We start from the raw sequence: 16,229 nt of genomic DNA on the forward strand, positions 1-16,229 counted from the left end.
ATCAGTTCTATCTATGTAGGTTCTATTCTTGGGGGTAAGGCCTTCCACTGAGAAAAGGCTGGGGATACTGAGGAATGGAGATTCCTGTCAACACAGAAACTACAGCTGCAACAAATCTCAGTAAAGGAACATTGAGGGAAGATGGGCGTGGGCCTCTTGGAAGCAGAGGGGAATTCCTTGAGTTCTGTCTGAACCTGATTCTCCGGCCTGGCTGATCCTTCTGACACATGTAAGGAAGGCAGGAAGCGCTGGGCCTGATCTGGTAGGAGAGGAGGTCCACCTACTGCCTCAGCCTGGAAACTCCCCTCTACACCAGTGCTGTAGGTGTAACTCTTCTTGTTTTTCACAACCTTATTTTGGAGATGAGGTGATGGAAGGTCAAAGTGCTGCAGTGACCTGCACCTAGCAGAGTCAAATTTATCTTGACTCCAAGTTCAGGATTACTTTTTCCCACCCTATTGTGTTCATAACCTCGGAACTGCCTGTACAATTTTTTTTTTTTTTTTTTTTTTTAACTGTGGCTCTCAGGCTGGCACCAGGCCATTCTACAACCTCACTGTAGTGAGTATCGGATTTAGGCAACTCCCACGTCACAGGCTCCTCCACAGGTGGGTTTGGGGCTGTGCTGCTGTCCTGCCCGTTGCCTCTGCCTGCGTCCGGGGCTCCGCTCTCAAAGCTGAGCGCACAGATGCACCTCTGCTACTTGTTTTGCACCTTCCCACCGCACTCAGTCAGGGTCACTGTGACGGTGGGCTCACCAGTCCGCCAGTGCATTCCAGCCACATTCACAGAAAGCCCACCTTTGTGCAGAGTGGCAGTGGCCTTCAACAAGCCAGCCGAGGCCAGTCTTCAGCCTGATCGAAAGCCCAGGCTCGCCCGCCAGAGCTGCGGAATCCACGCACACGCCGCCTCTCAGAGAGGAGCCATAGAAGAGCACAGTGGCGGCTTTCTATTCCACCCAAACATGCCCTGGAGGGAACACAATCCAGGGAACCACATGCTGGGTAACCCCCCAGACCGGGACGGGTTAACTCAGGCTGCCAGGCTCAGGAAGTGAAGAACCACACCAGGTACCTGCTCAACCAAACAAGGGACTTGTGGTGGAGACACTCAGCAGCTTGAATGTCACTTCATCCCAAAGGGCTGCAGTCTGGGAAGTCCAAAAGGCTCCCGAAATAACCTGCAGGCTGCTGGGTATTTCCCACTGTTGCCTCATTCAAAGCGCACTGGAAGATTTACAACTGTGGGCGCATTTCCCTGCATGACTCGCCAGGGGCAGCTCCCCACCCAGCCAGCACCGATATAAGGTTCATCTGCAGGCACCACGGTCACCGGGTAAGCTCTGCTCCCTTCAGATTCGGTGACACAAGCCGCTCAGCAGCAGCCCCTCTGAGGTCCCACCTGATGTCCACAAAGCAACTAGGCCTCAACGAAATAGTCCCTAGTACAAGAGGCGGCTGTTCTGCCGGGCTGCAGTGGAAAGGCGTGGATCCCGTGGGACGCCCACTGCACACCCCGACAGGCCTTGCTGACAGAGTCTTGAAGGTTTGTATGCTCCCGTGTGTGCATTAGGCTAAGACACAGTGTCAGTGGTAGCCTGGAACACTTCCTTCCTCGTATCCTTAAGAGTCCTGCTGGATTTCAGTTTCTATAGCGTATCACATCCATCATCTATACTTGGGATTAAATTACCCTCCCTATTTCACTAACACAGTACTTTGCAACATGAGGATTTGTAATTCATGTGAAATATTCAGTGTGCTAATGTGAAAATGTAAAGTAAAAGAAAGGGGTGTGTGTGCAAGAGAGAAGATGCGATGCAATTATGCCCCATCCAAACTATCTGTCTTCCCCGGGCTCTAGAACTCAACTGCAGCCCGTGTACAGCCCTCCCAGCGTGGTCTGAGGCCTTCCATCTCCCCCACTTCAAGATAAGGCCCACAGGGACTTGGCACAAATTGGGTGTGCAGCAAAATCCAGGGCATGATTATCACAGGGATCTGGTGTGGACAGTTGACGTCAGCAGAGCTCCCTCAGCCTCCTCATTGTTCTTCTAACAGAAGACAGAGTGTGAGATTCGGTCCCTCTGGCTTCATTTCACAGAACAGAAGAGATGCAAGGAGATTCATGCAAGAGTCAAGGCTGCTACGGGGGGCCGGCGAATGAAGGGCTGTGTGCAGGTCAAAGCAGCATGATGATCAAGGAGTCATCAACAGGGGAGAGGACCAGCCGGGGGTGAGGAGCAGCAAGGAGCTCTCGTGATCACTTGGCAATGTCCCCAGCTGCTGTGCTTTATGTGTTTAAGATGTGACAAAGATTCTTTGCTTGTCCAAACTTCATTCAGGCTCTAGTACCTTCTCCTAGGCCCATTTGTGCACTTCCTTGTAAAATCTAGTTTTAACAAGAACCCTGCTAAGTCAGTTTAGAGAAACCCTTACCCTCGATATCTCACATTCCTCACTCCTCATATCCCCCAGAGTGTGTCCGATCACCCTGACCTGTCATCAGCAAGAATCCTGTTAGATTGGTTTAGCTAGAATCCTCTTTACCTCTGATGCTTCTTAATCATTTTCCAACCACTCATCTCCTCCCTGCTCCTTGGCTGAAAATTCTGCTTGCCTGTACTGTATTTGGAGTTGATCCCAGTTTTTCTCCCCCTGAAAAATCCCACTGCAATGATCCGTATTCCTGTCATGATGGTCCTGAATAAAGTCTTCTTCACTATACTTTAGTACCATTTAGTAACTGTTTAACAAATCCTATGGCCCTCTGCCACAAACAAAGGCCCAATGTAAGAATCACTTAACATACCACAATATCAGTAAAAAGGCTAAACATCATACCAGCTTTGACTTGGTCTTAGAAGTATGATTTCTCCAAAATTTCCCTTTGGAAGAATAGCAAGGCTTTTAAAATGATATAGAACTGGATTCAAACCCCAATTCTGCCACGTCTGACCTGTCCTGGGCAAATCCAAACCTGGGAAAAATCATGTAAGGTGGAGAGCAGAGTGAACCCCTTCTGTGAATGTGCTGTAACTGAACTGTGGGCCAAAGTCTCTTCGAAAATAAACTTAGGACAGTAGCTCTACCTGAACCACACTCATCTATTTTCTAAGCTGAGATGCAAAATCGGCTGAACTTCTACATGATTCCACTTAAAATATAGCTTTGATGTATGATGCACTTAACCTAGTGACATTCTCCCTGAGTCCTCCTCACAGGCATCTGGTACAGCAGCGAGTGAGATGCTAAGACAGGCATGAGCAATCTGCTCAAAAACACAGCTGCAAGGTAAGCAATCACGCCCATCCCGCTTGGAAAGGGAGGACGAGACACCGAGCCGTCTCCGACCACCCTTGAAGAGGTCTTCATCTCGCAAGTGACTTGTTGGAAATGTAGCAGAAAAGGAAATAGGTGGACACGCCTCCTTATTTCCCTTCCTCAATAAACCGAGTGTTTCTAAAGACAGGCTGGCTGAGGCAGGCCTGTGAGTCTCTCCCCAGACCGCTCCACAGAGCCGTCTGACAAGAGCGAGGCATGGTATCTCAATTGGACAGAAAAGAATGAAGTCAGTGACTTCATCAAATTCTTGCCGGGAAACAGAATTCTGTGTGACAAAGGAAACAAAACACATTCTGAAAGGCCTCCCTGGGGACTTCTGCCTCCTGCCACCAGAAGGTGCCTACAGAGACTGAAGCCCGCCACGTTCTGGATTAACTGCAGTCATGGACGGCTCCGGAGATCTTCTCCCTTCTGTCTCTGGCACAAAAGCTTGCTCGGTGTGAAGACAACACATGAATTATCACCTCTGCCAACAATGCAGGCATTCTTGGGGTGGCTAGGGGACACCGGGAGCCCTGGCTGCTGCCAAGGAGGCACTAAATCAAGTTGCTTCTTGGAGGCTTTCACAGTTTACTCTGCAAACAAAGCAGCTCTCATCTCACAGCAGGAGGGAGTTTCTGAACAGTCACTAAAAAGGCACCAGGCTGTCCTCAGATGTGGAATTCTCAACTCATCAGGTGGACTAAGGGGTTCGCAGGGCACAGCACGAGCTCCTCAGAACCCCAAGCAGCAGCAAGAGGGGAATATGAGATGACAGGAAGTTTCACCGCTTTCACTTACCATAAAGGAAAGCGGCCACTACAACGCAGTAACTAGTCCACCCAACATTTCTCTCCTGCGCCCATGTGCCTGGTGGTCTTCTGGGAGCCCGGGATGCAACCACGAATGAAACAAAGTTCCTGGTTTTGAAGAGCATACACTATACTGACAGGGATTGGGGCTGGAAAATTCGTATTTCAGTTGGTTACAAGGGCAGTGAAGACAATTAACAAGTAACATGCCATAATGCAGAGAAGCATCAAGAAGTTTCCCTTAAGGAGAGGATGAACGAACAAGAATGCCTGGAAGAAAAGCAAGACGCTCCTGGGACAGGCAGGAGCAAGGGAGCCTGGCCTGAGGGAAGGCTCGGAGGCAACAGGGCTGCGTCCCATGCTCTGCTGGAGCTGCAAAGCCACTCGAGCTTCTGACCTCTCTTTACAAGGCTCCCTCCAGCTGCGGGGTTGAGAGTACACAGGACAGGGAGAATGAGAGTGGCTCCAAGCCTATGGCAATAAATAGGCGTGGGGCGGCAGCAGGGTAGACCAGGGACTGAAGTCTGGATCTACCTGGGTAGGGCACGGCTATTAGGATGTGCAGGTGGATCTGTGCAGTGAAGGAAGGAGAAGAGCCATGTGCGGTCACAGCCTCCATTCGGGGCACCAAGATACCACTTAGTGACAGGGGGACGTGGGAGAGCTGGCATGGGCTGTTGGGAGCCTGAAGCTGGAGTGTGGACTCACCTCTTCCCTGGAGTGCATTCAGCGAAACTCAGCTATCCGATGCAGCTGCCCTCGGGGAGCCATCCCACTGTGTAACAGGCTAGGCTTTTGGTTCTACATTGGCAGCGGAGCAGCTAACACAGACAAGGAGATATGCGCACCACGGAGAACGCTCATGAAGAGCGGGGGCTCTGGCTTCAAACCCAGGCTTCACTGTGTGGCCACCTAAGCCTGGGCAACTCATACAACCTCTGTGCTCCAGCATCCTCGCCTGAAAAAGGAGGTGAGTAACGTCACCTGCAGATCATGGGACGGAAGAGTGAGCTAACGTGACCAACTGGTCAATGGGTAGGCGCATATGTACTACACAGAAATACAAAGAGCTTTAATTCTTCCCCCGGAATACACTCCACTGATAACAAACCATCCTACAGGATTTTCAGAGTAACAGGATGCAAATCGACTCCTGAGTCCCACCAAATGCCACGCTGCAAAGGGCTCTAGGAGGCTACAGATCAGAGCAAAGCAGCCCGGGCAGACAACCACGAAAAGGAGTGGCGGGGGAGGGGGGGTGGGAGGGAGGATTAGCAAAACCAAACATGCAGGCGGAGCCTCTCACCAGGCAGGTGGGGCGCTCCTTCCCAGCGAGGCCAGAGGGCTGTGCGGACAGGTCTGGAATGAAAAGCTCACCCTGACCCCAGATGGTATCTGAGGGTACCAAGCAGTCACTGTCAGCACAGACATCCTTGCCACACACTCGGACCACTGACCGCAGATCACTGGGACCTCTGCTGGCGCCAGAGGTTTCCCTGGGTTGAGGGTGGCCAGTAGAGCATGGTACTGAGGGCCTGCCGGCCCTGTCGAGCTGACGGCCCAGCCTGACCAGATGCGGCTCATCTCCTCACCCTACCAGTCCAGGCTTCTTGGTCATCCGAGGCCACCCAGTACAGGCACACCTCTGGCTACAGCCAGCAGGCCAAAAATATGTCGGGGAAGGTCTTCACAGGCCAGCTGGTACAGGCAGGCAGACCTGGAGGCATGGGCAGAGACCTCAGTGGCCATGGAGGGCAAGGCGACTCGAGTTACGTGGAGCACTCATGCATCTGGGTTCTGTCCCCGTGCCTGCCTTCCCCCTAGTGGAGGGCAGCAGGGATGTACACAAACACAACATGGCAGCCTGAGAAGTGTCACTCCCCAAACCGAGATGCACCCGTCCCTCATCCTTTGTGAGCTGACTTCGATTTGGGTTGCAATGTGTTCCCTGCGCCGAGGCCAGCACCTACCGTGAGCGGCTCCCCCTGGAGCGCCTGCAGGATGAAGTTGCTGACCACCCGCCCATCATTCATGTGCATGCGTGGTCCAAAGGTGTTGAAGATTCTGGCCACTCGTACTTCCACGCCTTCCTGGAACAGAGAGAAGAGGAGGTCAGGCGAGCTCCCCTGCGTGGTCCACGCGATCACTTTGCATTTCCAGTGTGTTGCATGCAAAGCCTTTCAGGAAACGTTCTGCTTTCCATTTCAAAATGGAAATGGCTTTTTTGTGCTGATTCCACAATGTGCTCATTATAAACCAATCAGGAGACCACACAGGGCTATATCAAAGAGACGCAAAGCCGTCCCAGATCTCGCCACTGAAAGGCCATCGGCATTAGTATTTTGGTAGAAAACCAGCTAAACAGTGCAAGGATCAAAAAACTTTTGTTTATATAAATTTTTTTCCCGGTTAAATATATATTTGCTCAAATGGGCTCACGTTATGAATATGCTTTTCTAATCTTTTTCACATAATATACTGTGCAAATTTATCACTCAATAGAGATTTGGATGTCAATGAATATTTAATAGCTAGGGAGAAATAAAAGAAGGCTCTCTATCTCAGGAAAAGGGGACACAGAAACATTCTTATTGAGTGACCTTGCACCTACACTCCCAATCTGTCTGACTGAAAAACATTCGTTTTAGTGAAAAACTAAATACAACTTAGTGCCCAGTATAGGTTATTAGCTAGTGGCCTGGAAAGAGAAATATACTGACACTGTTTAAAACAGTCATCCCTCCTGTTCATTTTCATCTCTATGTTAATTTCCTTCTACGTATTTTTTAATGTTTCTATTTTTACTACAATAAACATGTATTACTTTTGTAATCCAGAAAAGCCTGTTTTCAAATATGCAATCGGGGAAGCGCATATCTGAATAACAAAAGCCTGTTGTAAATGATCATGTTTAATTATTTCACAGACCGCTTTGCCATGGATGGAAAAATTAAATATTTTTATCACAAACTCTGAATTAGTGGGCTTTTACAGTATATATGTATCTAACATTTGATTCCCTGCCGAACAACCGTGCACTTTCTGGACATCTGAGAGCAGGGAGCCTCGGGCATGAGGACCTGGGGCTCCTGCTTTTCACCGCGCCCATATGTCTGCCGTTCCCGCTCCACTGCTCACTGCCCAGGCAGGCCACCGACTCGGTCACAGCGAGACTGGGAAAGGAGTCACCTGATCACCTCAGTGTTCTGACACGGAAGCACAGGCCCAGTGGCTGTATTGGGTGCCAGTTATCACTACCAGCTGAAACAATTCTTTTTTCAATTTATACCAACACCTTAGGCCGGCATGGGCTGGGAGTGGGAATCCAACAAACCCTTAGCTAACAAGGCTTACTTAGCACAGAATGTCTCCACCAGTATAGCGAGTTAAAGGGCATGAGGCGTGAGCCCCAGCGGCCCCATCAGCCCTCTCAGTGGCTAGAGTGACATGGCTGCCACTTCAGCCCACAGCAGCCTTGTCAATTTCCCTAGGGTGTTCCACAAACCCGGGCAGGTTTTTACGTGTGCTGTGATATGAAAAAGGGTGGGAGGCACAGAAGCACACAGTTAACTTTTAGAAGCTAGAGCGCTTTATTAGTGCTAATTCTTCCCAGCAATACACTGTAATACTTCACAGGGGCCACTCAGTTACAAAGATAGGAGCTAAGTCCAAGAATAAATCAACCCTTTTCTCCACCGAACTAATGAGTCTATTAAAAAGAGTGGGGGAGCAGAGATGCTGTTCTCAACAGAAAATAACTCAGAAGTACCCACTTGCATTTAATTGATAAGATGAGGAAAGAACTAAAGTGAATGGATGTGGCTTTATTCTAGGAAGAGACTGGGAAAACCTCAGCACATTTACAGTAACCCAATGTGCCTGGCAGGGGAAAAGCTCCATGGGTTAGGCAAAATTTGCAGCAAATCAAATGCTTTTATCTTCTTGACCTTCCCTTTCCACAAAACAACATTCCAGAACGTGGCCTCATTAGGATGAGCATACATTAACTGGCCAACCCATAAACAGGCTTGCTTGCTGTGGCTTTTCTATTTGGGTCTGTAATGGTTCAGCAACAGAGGGCCGCCCTTCTACACAGGTGCAACAGCTGTGAGCGCAACAACACTTCTAAGAATGCGAGCTCTTAGGGCCGGTCTACACCAGTAAGACGAGCTATTCATGAAGCCGAAACTCCTTACATAAAACAGACAGGAACCCGAGGCTCACTCCAGTTAAGACCTGCTCTCCTCTGGGATGATGGTGTCTTCTGGAGTTTGCATGCCCATCTATCCCTTTCTAGGTAACTTCAAGGAACCCTTGGCCTTCACACAAAGGTGACCCCCAATCAATCTGGATAGTCCACTTGCTGCTGAACCCTCATTCCCACTGGTCCTCACGGTGGGGCCATGTGGGCAGGCGGGGGGACAGTCGGTGGGTGCCGACACCACTGTTTATGGTGGCAGTTCAGTTGTCACCCACATGCATGGCTTGGAGAAAGGTACAGTTATTCCTCATCTCAGAGCTGAGGAGAGGTCCAGGGTCTGACCCAAAGCCACCTTCCTAAGAAGGGAAGAGCCAGGCTGAAAACCCAGGAAGGGCACAGCAGGCAACACTGTCTCATTTAAGGGAGAGCCTACCTCTGAAGGACCAAGAAGCAAACACATTCATGAACCCCTGACTCCCACACAATGTTCTGCCTGCGAGTGGTCAGGCCCTGCTGACACTGAGCTGGTGCCTTTGAGCATAGACAAGGCTGTCAGTCAGAAAGCTAACTGCTGACTCATCCCAAGGCACGGCTGGGTTTCACTTTATGCTCTGTGGTTCCGTCCCCTGTGGTGACCCATGAGTCATGGACAGCTCCAAGCATCAGGAAGGTCAAGACAACTCCTACAAGCCTAAGCTGTGCCAACATAGAACCAACGGAAACTCAGAGAGGATGGATGCTGAGGGCCCTGCACAGGGTGGAGGCTGGAATGTCTGGATGGCCTCATCTCATCCTGGGATTCATTATCCCGAGGAAGTCACTTCAGCTTCTAAGACTTAAGATCCTAATCTTTGAGATGAGGACAATAATATCCATTCTACCTACAACACAGGAGTTAAAACACTGAAACCGTTTTGAAAACTGCCATCATTACTATCTACCTCCAAGGGATGGTTCTCAACCCAATAATTGCCCTTGACCTCGGTCCCCAATTTTCTGATGACACTAATTTACCTTGAAGTGACGGTGACCACGTGTGGAATAGCTCACAAACATTGCCACCAGGACACTAGGACTGCAAGGGACAGGCTGAGGCTCCCAAAGGCCCTTTGGAAACACCAGCTAGGTTGGAACAGTGTAAGCCGGCACCAAACGCCTCCTTGCCTCATTCGTAGCAGCTGAGAGAGGAGTGAGGGCTTGGGGATGCAGGTCCTGAGACATGGAGCCAACTAACAGCAGGCCCGAGAAGCAAGAGGTGATCCAAGAGGAATGATGAAGGTTCAGGGTTCCTCCCTCCCCAGATACCTCCTAAGGACAGAAATGTTACCAGCAGGGATTACACGGTATACAGAGCACCTCTGACATAAGTGATTTTATCTTAGAAAACGACTCCATTTCACATTTCAAAAGGCATCCAACCAACACGGTCTAGATGTTTGCGTCATCAACAGAGACAACTCCCAACCAGATTAAGGGCATAACCCTTTACTGTCGTCCTCACCAAAGGGCTCAAGGGCCATAATGAACAGGACTTCTACAACTCGAGATGGCCATCTTGACAGGCTCCACCTTGCTGTCACTCATGATCAGCACCCAGCATCTGCCGCCAAATCAAGGGCTCTTCCATGCAAGATGATAATGTGTGTCCAGATAAGCCCAGGACCCTCTCTTTGTCCATGTCACTGTCCTTGGACTGGTTCATTAACCCCTTTTCCTCTCCCTTTATCTCTCAATGTTAAATGTTACTCTGCTTGATGTGGAATGTTTAATCTAAACATTTATATATTAAGTATACTACTAGGTATGGTTTGCAGTACTGACTGACCTGTGGAGTGGCTTGAGCCTGTGTGACCACAGCTCTGATTACCGAGTGCATGGAAAGTACTAAGAAGTCCCTCCTTGGAAACTGCATAGAGCACATGGATTTTATGATGGAAACAGTATCAATAAAAGCCTGACCTTGTGGAAAGACACAAATGTTCATGGACCTGGTTATGTCTGATCTTGTTTGCCCTGCTCAGGACACATGGGTTCTCCCTCAAAATTTCTTTTAAAATGCATTCATTCAGTGGAGAGTACAACAGGTCCCCAAATAATAGCATTTCATGATAATACTGATGAGAAACAAAATCACCTCCTGGCTGGGGCTACTGTCTGCATGCAGCTGGCACGTTCTCCTCTCCCCACGTCTGCGTGGGTTTTCTCCGGGTATTCTGGTTTCCTCTCACATTCCGAAGCTGTGTATGTCAGACAAGTGGGCTGTTCCAGTGGTCCCAGTGTGAGTGAGTATGCCCTGTGAGAGGGTGGCATCCTGTGCAGGGCAGGCTCCTGCCTGGAACCTGGAGCTGCTGCGACAGTCTCTGGCCACCTGAGACCCTGTAAATAATTATCTTGTTTTTATTTGTCTTCCTTAGGTGGATGGCTCACATTTATTTCAAATCCTTAATATCAGAAGTGTTTTAGTCTTTATTTAGAATTTTGGTGATGTTTTGTGACCAGAAATACGCCTAGGAACTTAACTCTTGTTTATAGCAACTAGCCTGTGCTACTGCTGATTTTGTTCTGTGTCCTTCTGCTGAAAGTAGCAGTTTCCAAGAACCCACTGATGCTGTTAAGTGATGACTTTCTGTGCTATATCAAGGCACTGAACACTGTGCCATGATCACTATATTCGCTGACAGAAGGTACTAGTAAGGTACTAGTGATAGAAGGTGGAACAGAGCCCTGCATAGTGGGAGCAGGTCCTGAAGGAGGTGCCTGGGCATATTCACCTGTAGGGAACAGGATGGAGAAATGCCAGGAAGTGCACCCAGGTACAGCAGCCCAGACTCTCTTTGACGCTTCCCTTGGAGAATTACGTGCACATCCCTAAAGCAATAGGGTCAGGCTGTGAGGACCGAACCCCCTAACTCCCCTAGGGCCTGTCATGCATATATCTCGGCTTCTGCTCTCTACCTGTGGATAAGACTAAGGCCACTGCAGAACTGCAGAGCTCACTGTGCTGAAGCACGATTCTCAAAGGTGCTAAAAGGTTCAAGTTGACTCAAGGGGGTGGCTGAGGAAGGGGGTCTGGGAGGGGTGTGTCTGCAACTGCTTGGCCATCTTCCTCAGCACTCCTGCTTCAGTATCAACAATCAGCTGACCTTCCTGAGGTTTGCTCTGCAGCAGGCCAGGAGGCGTGGATATCACTCTGCCAGTGTCCAGGTGGGACAGGTGGGATGCGGCCAGCAGGCACCCAATGAGTGAGTCACAGGGCCAGGAAGCCAAACTGCTATTGGGCAGATCCGGAGGACAGGACAGGCCCCCTGGGGTGTCAGTCCTACCCATGGAACACTGCACCTGGTTTGGCTGCTTATTTTTTTTTTTTTTTCAACTCAGGTAGAATATATATACCAACTCTTTGGCTTTTTCAAAAGTACTTTGATGCCAGGAACTAACACAAAACCACACCTTCAGGGCCATTAGACTAGGTGATTTCTGAGTTTGCTTTCTTTCCACGCTGCCGTTTGCTGGTTTTATGAATGGTGGCCTGTTTTGCAGATCCAGCCCAGTGGGTGGGCCACAGACCTCAGAGTCAGACTCATGAGGGGGCGATGAACTCAAACGCACACTAAGCACTGACCGCAGCCTACGGGGGAGGCCCCCACATTTATCAAGCCACTGCGTCCAAATGCATGCAGAGATGGCAATTTAATTCCTCCCTGGCAAGTTCAAATCATTCGGGAGAAGCTCTGCCCTTTGATCCCAACCTCCATCTCACTCCATCCCAAGAAAAAAAATTCCAGGGAGTTTCTCTTTTTCTAAGGGATGTGTGGTATATTTTTCTGGAAAGTAAAATTCTATTTTGAATACATTAGGAAATTTCATTCATTAGAAGAAACTCAGAAGAGAATCCTTAGGAAAAGAGAAATTTTTCTATAAAAAAATTTTTCCTACCTCTATCTTGCTTATATTTTCAATCTTTACATATTATTCAGAGTAAGACATATCCACATACTATATAGCATCTTGACAATAAAATGACAATTTATACTTAAGAGGGGATATGTTATTATGTATAAGAAATTAACTAAAGTTGTTAAAATAATAAATTAAAAATATGCCAGATGTACTATTCCACCTGGTTCATCCTGCTTGATTTTTTCATTTGTCTCCAGACAGCATAAATCCTAACACGAAGTTTTAAATTTTCTCCCCAAACTATCTGAAAAGGTCACACGTTTAGAACTATAAACTGACAAGGTCACAGTGCAGCTCCCGTTGCTGAATCTCCCAGCTGAGAGGTGTAGGGGTGACGCTAGCACAGGCACCGTCCCACGACTGTGCGAGCTGCAAAGGAGCCTTGGCACCTTTGGACCTGGAGCTGCATGGTCTCCTCTTGCTCACTCATTCTTCCTTATCTGCTTCAGCCTGCAGGGATAGCCAGGGAGTGTGGGGAGGATCAGGCCCCACAGGTACCCAGCTGAGGGTCCCAGCCCCACTTATGGGCTAGGGACCTAGAAACCAGTTTTGGAGCCCATCCTCCCATCTGTGCGATGGGCTGACCACTCCCACCTCAGAGGGGGCTGCGGGGAATTCACTGAGATTAAAGGGACTGAGCCCTAACAGAGGCTGAGCATGCAGCAGGCACTCCAGGCCCCAGTTCCTGCTCTCTCGCAACACCCACAGCACGCATGCAGAGCATCCTCAAACAATGCCACCTCCAGACAGGGGCACGTCCGAAAGGCACAAGGCCCTGCAGGCCGCTGTGCTCAGAACACAGTCATAGTCCCAGAAAATAACAATCACTTTGGAGTTGTTGCCCCAGAGAGGTCTAGTGATTTGCCCCAGACCAGGCCATGGACAGAGTTCAGACCCAATGTGGCAGGAGGTGCTTGGACCCACCCTTGCTGCCAGCTGTCACAAAATCCTGAATTAAAGAATCATCTCAACGTCTTCATCTGAACGTTTTATATCTCTCACAATCTTCACATAGTGGTGGTTGTTTTTTTAAATTTTCCCCCTTACGTTTGTCTCTAGCTGGGATTACGCATAGCAATTTCTCTTTTTTCTTGCTTAATCAGTATTCTCTTATTTTTCTATACCTGGCAAAATATCCTGCCATAGCAGGAACTGAAACCTGTCTCAGCTGTGAGGTGTCTGCTCCTATGCGCAGAGAAGAAAGGCACCATTTTCCTCCCTCCTCGGCACCCATTCAGACAAAAGTGGGAGTGAGTATTTGGGTACCAATCTTAGGGCCCAGAGGGGCTTGTGGTCTTGGACCCATGGCTCTTCCTACAAGGGAGCACAACATTTACAACATGAACAATGGGACGGAAGGTGGGAAGAACACACGGCACCTTCTTCACAGGCCTCCTGGAACTCAGGCAAGACCACGGTGACCCTCACAGGCTCACTGCTCTTGGTCCCGTCACTCCTTCCTCATCAGGAAACTACAACCTCCTCCTGACTGCCTCGCAGCCACCAGAACTGGACAGGGCCCCAGCACCCCCAGGGTCAAGCGCACGGTCACTCCCTGACATAATGACTGCACAGTGGGAATGGGTAGGGTCCGTCGGGAAGGGTGGCAACATCACACCTGCTTCACACCTGCTTCCATGCCCCCCTCAACGTGCCACCAGAGCTAGGCCTTCCTCGGTGCCATTTCTCACCTGAGCAGATGCAAACCCTCAGCACATGTGCTAAGTAGAGTGTGAGCCCCAATGAAACTATAGATCACTGACCTGTTGGCCAAGACCCCAAGTTCCACACTCTCCTTCCTAGAAAGTGCTGCACCTGTCTTCCGTGGGCCAATTCTCAAGCCTCCCAGTGTGACAGAAAGCAGCAAGTGTGGTTCCCACATGAAGAACCCACAGCACCCGTGTGAAGTACACTGTGAACCTGGCCACAGAAGTGACTCTTGCAGCCATTCTGCAACTGTCTGTTGGGGACTCCAGGGTGGGAGGCCCACGCCTGGTAACTCCATAGAAGGCGTACCATGCCAAGGGAGTGACAGGGACACCCTCCCCACAGGGTTCACGTCAGGGATGTTACCTTGAGCAGGAGGAACCAGCTGACCACCCGGGGTACTTCTAACAGGTACATTACTCATAGATTTCAGGGCAACGCTGCCCATGCCATTAAGCTCCCGAGACCTATATGAGCAGGAATGTAAATGCTGATGTTCCAGAGTTACTAGGTGTTACCTTCCTGAACCCCCAGGCACAGATGACAGGAACGGATCCAATGTTAGTATGTGTGTGAAATGCAGACCCTGGCTGGAGTCCAGGCCCCTAGAACAGTTACCTGGCATACAGTCGCTGCTCAAGAAATGCTGCCTCTATTATTACCAAATACCACAATTATCTCAAGCATATACTTAAAGTAATATGTATACCCATAAAGTTATCAACTACATTAGCCAAATAACCATTTAATTAACTAAAAGCTCAATCAAAATGTCCCATTTGTCCACCAGCTTTACCTATGTAAAAATTCACTAGGTAAGAAATACAATCATAGGACTGAAAGCAAAAGAAAACAGTTGAGAATCATATCACTCCTGGAACATATTCTAAATAAAAGGCAATTACGTGCCCCTGACACTCTAGTCAGTCCTTCTAAGTACCCATGCACACAGAGTGGTCCTGAGTGTCTGGGAGATCATCTGAAACTTCTGAGTCCAGATATTCTGGGCCCCAAAATGATGAAAGTATGTTCCTACTAAAACTAATTAGCATTTCGTAGAAGAAGTGGATAATGTAAGCCAACAGACTAAAGTAGCTTCAAAGGCAATTCGTTCTGCTTCTGGCCAAGAAATAAAGCAGAAAAGTTTAAATATCAACAATAGCATAAGGTTAATTTATGGATCTTTAATGCTGGCATTTCATTAAACACATGATGAGAAAGAGAGTCCTCGACATTCTCTCCCACCCGTCAGAGAGCCTACCTGGATTTACATTGCCTTGTCCATTGGGGTATCATGGGGAGGGAAGGCAATTAAACTCTCATCCGAGGTCAGGAGCAGGTGACCTGGCCCTCGGCACAAGCTTGACTGGGGCTCTGCCGGGACCTGAGACAGATGGTCAGGAAAACTCCTGGATGCTGGCCATGCTGACAACACTTTCCCCTCATATAGAGCACACAGCCAACAGTTCCCCAAGCTCACCTGCAGACTGGACCCTGGGCCTGACAGCACTGCTCCCAGAAACAGACACTGCATCTACCAATAGCCTGTCCTGGACCAACGTTCCACAGCCACGTTGATTTACCTGCATGTCCCACCATACCAGAGGGCATTTTCATGAGGATGTGGAAGTTCAGACCCAAGTCCAAGGACACACTCAGTGAGAACATGAATGGAATATCCTGTGCCTGGGCCTCCACCTTCTCTGCACAGTTGATTGGCTCCTGCACTGCCCTGATGTGGGCAAGGCAGGCTTCACAAACCCTGTGTCAGAGATAAGAACTGAGAGAATGAAGGCTTAAATCCTAAAGTCACACGGCAGTATGGCCAGTGTGGCAACCTCAGCATGTTAGTCTGTGAGCAATTTCTGCTCTAACATGCGGGAGACCAAAGCTGTGACATAAAATGTCCTTGGCAAAAGCACCTCAGCACAACAATGACTAATGAAGAAAGCGTGAAATAATGTAAATACATATCAATAACAATTCCTAAAGAGGTTCAAATTACAGCAATAATGCATCCATTTTTATACTTAATTGATAGAAAAGTAAAAAAAGAAGATCCATTGATTTGGAGGCTTCAGGAAAAGAGGCACTTCTTAGCTGCTGGTGAGCAAATGGCAACGAAGAAGCATTCTGTTCATAGACGTAAAACAGTATTCCAAACCCAAGAATTCATCTCTAGGAAATCATTTTTAAAATAAGGAGATACAGGGAAAAAGCTGTTGA

General features: G+C 48.9%; 1 protein-coding gene across 3 annotated transcripts in view; it reads right to left on the reverse strand.

Annotated features, from left to right (window-relative positions):
- Positions 1–16,229, reverse strand: part of UXS1 (UDP-glucuronate decarboxylase 1) — a 94,329-nt gene that overhangs the window by 13,142 nt on the left and 64,958 nt on the right. For all 3 annotated transcript variants that reach the window (XM_008008291.3, XM_008008292.3, XM_073023299.1), the window contains one exon: positions 6,106–6,225. In XM_008008291.3, coding sequence (XP_008006482.1) covers positions 6,106–6,225 — 120 coding nt within the window. The remainder of the gene's footprint in view (positions 1–6,105; positions 6,226–16,229) is intronic.

The sequence above is a fragment of the Chlorocebus sabaeus genome, chromosome 14 (assembly GCF_047675955.1).
Source record: "Chlorocebus sabaeus isolate Y175 chromosome 14, mChlSab1.0.hap1, whole genome shotgun sequence".
NCBI classification, from domain to species: Eukaryota; Metazoa; Chordata; class Mammalia; order Primates; family Cercopithecidae; genus Chlorocebus; species Chlorocebus sabaeus.